The sequence below is a fragment of the Nicotiana attenuata genome, chromosome 7, assembly GCF_001879085.1.
Source record: "Nicotiana attenuata strain UT chromosome 7, NIATTr2, whole genome shotgun sequence".
Taxonomy (NCBI): domain Eukaryota; kingdom Viridiplantae; phylum Streptophyta; class Magnoliopsida; order Solanales; family Solanaceae; genus Nicotiana; species Nicotiana attenuata.
The window spans coordinates 23,969,445-23,972,438 of NC_031995.1; the positions used below are offsets into that span (position 1 = coordinate 23,969,445).

The 2,994-nt window shown below is 35.1% G+C and overlaps 1 protein-coding gene across 1 annotated transcript; it reads left to right on the top strand.

Annotated features, from left to right (window-relative positions):
• Positions 208 to 1,867, top strand: LOC109228810 (alkane hydroxylase MAH1-like). The gene has a single exon (XM_019394017.1). It carries the CDS (start codon positions 242 to 244, stop codon positions 1,748 to 1,750), a length of 1,509 nt encoding a protein of 502 aa, XP_019249562.1. The 5' UTR covers positions 208 to 241; the 3' UTR covers positions 1,751 to 1,867.

Sequence of the window (2,994 nt, forward strand, 5' to 3'; positions counted from 1 at the left end):
ATTTTTAAATTATCCGTTTTGACCCGCTCATATCCGACCCGGCTCGCCCGTTTGCCACAACTAGCTGCCCCTCTAACTTTTATGACCCTACCATGCCTAAAGATTTGACTATACTCAATACACACGTCAAGGTGGCAGGATTAGGTATCAAAATAATTCAAGTGAGCCTACAATTAGACTAAATATAATTATGTATAAAGCATGAAGTAATCTTCCAGAAAATAGCAACACTAAGCAAGAAATGGCTCTCATTTCTATAATGGCCTCAATAGGTTACTTTGAGATATTTGTTGCAATCTTTTGCTTTTTTGTGTTTTGTGCTTTAGGTGATAGAAGTGGCCTACCATGTAATTGGCCATTTCTTGGAATGTTTCCAGGCCTTCTTTTCCATGTAAATAGAATTCATGAAAGGTGTTTTGAAGTTTTTTCAAGAACTGGAGGTACTTATTTACTAAAAGGCCCTTGGTTTGCAAATATGGACATTCTTGGCACAGTAGATCCTGCAAATGTGCACTATATAATGAGTGCAAATTTTGAGAATTTTCCAAAAGGGGAAGAGTTTAAAAAGATTTTTGATGTTTTGGGAGATGGAATTTTCAATTCTGACTTGGATTTATGGAAGAGTCAGAGGAAAATTACTAGGACTTTGATCACTCATCAAAGGTTTCATAATTGTTTGGTGAAAACTAGTTGGGACAAAATTGAAAATGGACTTATTCCTGTCCTTGAATTTGTCGCTAGAGAAAGTAAAATTGTGGATTTGCAAGATGTTTTTCAAAGGTTCACTTTTGATACGACATGTCAATTGGTCACAGGCTTTGATCCTGGTTGTTTATCTTTGGAATTCCCAGATGTTCCCTTTTCAAAAGCAATGGATGAGGCTGAAGAAGTATTATTTATTCGACATTTATTGCCAGAAATTGTTTGGAAATTGCAAAAATGGCTAGGTTTTGGACATGAGAAGAAATTAAGCAAAGCATGGCAAGTTCTTGATCAAGTTATAGGCAAATATATATCGATGAAACGCGACGAATTGAGCAATGGAAAGGAAGACAATGAAGAGGGTTTTGATATCTTAACTTCATACATATTGAATGATGGGCTAAATTTTGATGACAAGTCCTTGAGGGACACTATACTAAACCTCATGATCGCGGGACGTGACACGACTAGCTCAGCTCTTACTTGGTTCATTTGGCTTCTTTCAACACACCCTGAGGTGGAAAAAAAGATAAGGGAAGAACTCATTTCGGTGGAAGAATCCCAAAAATGGAGGCTTTTTAGGGCAAATGAGTTGAAAAATGCGATTTATTTGCATGCAGCATTGTGTGAATCGTTGAGACTATATCCACCAGTTCCATTTCAGCACAAGACTCCACGAGAGCCAGGTATTCTCCCAAGTGGACACCATGTTCATCCTAATATGAGAGTGATGTTTTCTTTATATGCAATGGGGAGGATGGAATCAATATGGGGTAAGGATGCTTCAGAATTCAAGCCGGAGAGATGGATTTCGGATCGTGGCACCGTAAAACATGAACCATCTTATAAGTTCTTGGCTTTCAATGCAGGGCCAAGGACTTGCTTAGGAAAAGAAGTGGCTTTCACTCAGATTAAAGCTGTGGCTGCTGCTATTATTCATAATTACCAAGTTGAAGTTATCAGGGGACACAAAGTTTACCCTAATGTCTCCATCATTCTCTATATGCAACATGGTTTTAAAGCCAGAATTAGGAATAGATGGACTTAATTTTATGTTTTTACTATAATTCTCTATTTTTATTTGAGGTCTGTTTTTCTATGGAATTAATTAATGTATGTATATTCTAGTTCCCTGTCATGTAATTCACTTGTGTTTCAGGTTCAAGTTGTACTAAAACCAAAATAAAAAAGAGAAGTTAAAGTAATTAAGTTGCACATGTGGTGATGTAAAGTTGTTGTATATGTTGGAGGAAAGAAATGATTTTAAATACAAGTCTTAGCCTCTTTTAGTGTAGTTTCCCTTTTATTTGTTTTACTAAACACTAAATTCCTGAGCAACACAAACTTTATCAACACATTACTACCACAAAAACAATAAATTCACCAAAATCCCACAAGTAAAATCTGGAGAGGATATTATATACGCAAATCTTGCCCCTATCTTGGGAAGATAAATATTAAAATATTATCAACAAATTAGCTTAATATAAACGTTAAAAGAAAAAAAAAATAGTTGCAAATTCTGTTAGGAAATCGATTTCTATGTTATTGAAAAAAAAAAACACCGACCTTCAACATCCGCCATTGAATACAAGAAATTACTATCGGAAGAATTGCAAATTAAATGAAGTAGTTTCTAACTTAGAAAAAAAAAATTGTAAATTTAAAGAAAATGATGGTCCTCAATGCATTGGGGTTCCTCAAGTTTGAGAGACTAGAAAATCTCCAAAGTGATCATATTCAAGAAGTCGTGGATAAGATGGTTACTCATATTATCCGCCGGTTAACCCTTTCTTATCCGTATTAAATATGGGTCGGGTCAGATAATTTATCCGCTTTTTTCATTACATGTTGTGACCCGTCTCATATCCGACCGACCCGCATGTTTGCCACCCCAGATATAAGCAACATCTAAAATAGACTTCAGTCCCACTATCGTTTAGCATCGTGAGAGTTTAAAATGTATAGCATTATATATTGTTACTGCTACAAGAAATCTCCTGTTCTAGTGAAATGTTAATTATATTATCACCTAACAATCTAACTTAATTATGGTTGAGAAATTAATTGCAAACAGATGCACAGAACGATTTCGACTTTTCATCTGTCAATGGATTGTCTTAATTATTTGTGAATTATTAGTAGTTGATTCCTGCAAATTATGGTTTTGATCCAACTGCCAAAGATTAGATTAAATGCTACCTGTATGCCTAAAACTAGAAATGGAGTAAAACACAAAGTATCAAACATCACGTAAAAACAAGTAAATGCTGATATTACTTCCCTTAATGT

Bases quoted from the DNA above. Each gene is read 5' to 3' on its own strand.
- LOC109228810 (XM_019394017.1), top strand. From the start codon at position 242: ATGGCTCTCATTTCTATAATGGCCTCAATAGGTTACTTTGAGATATTT.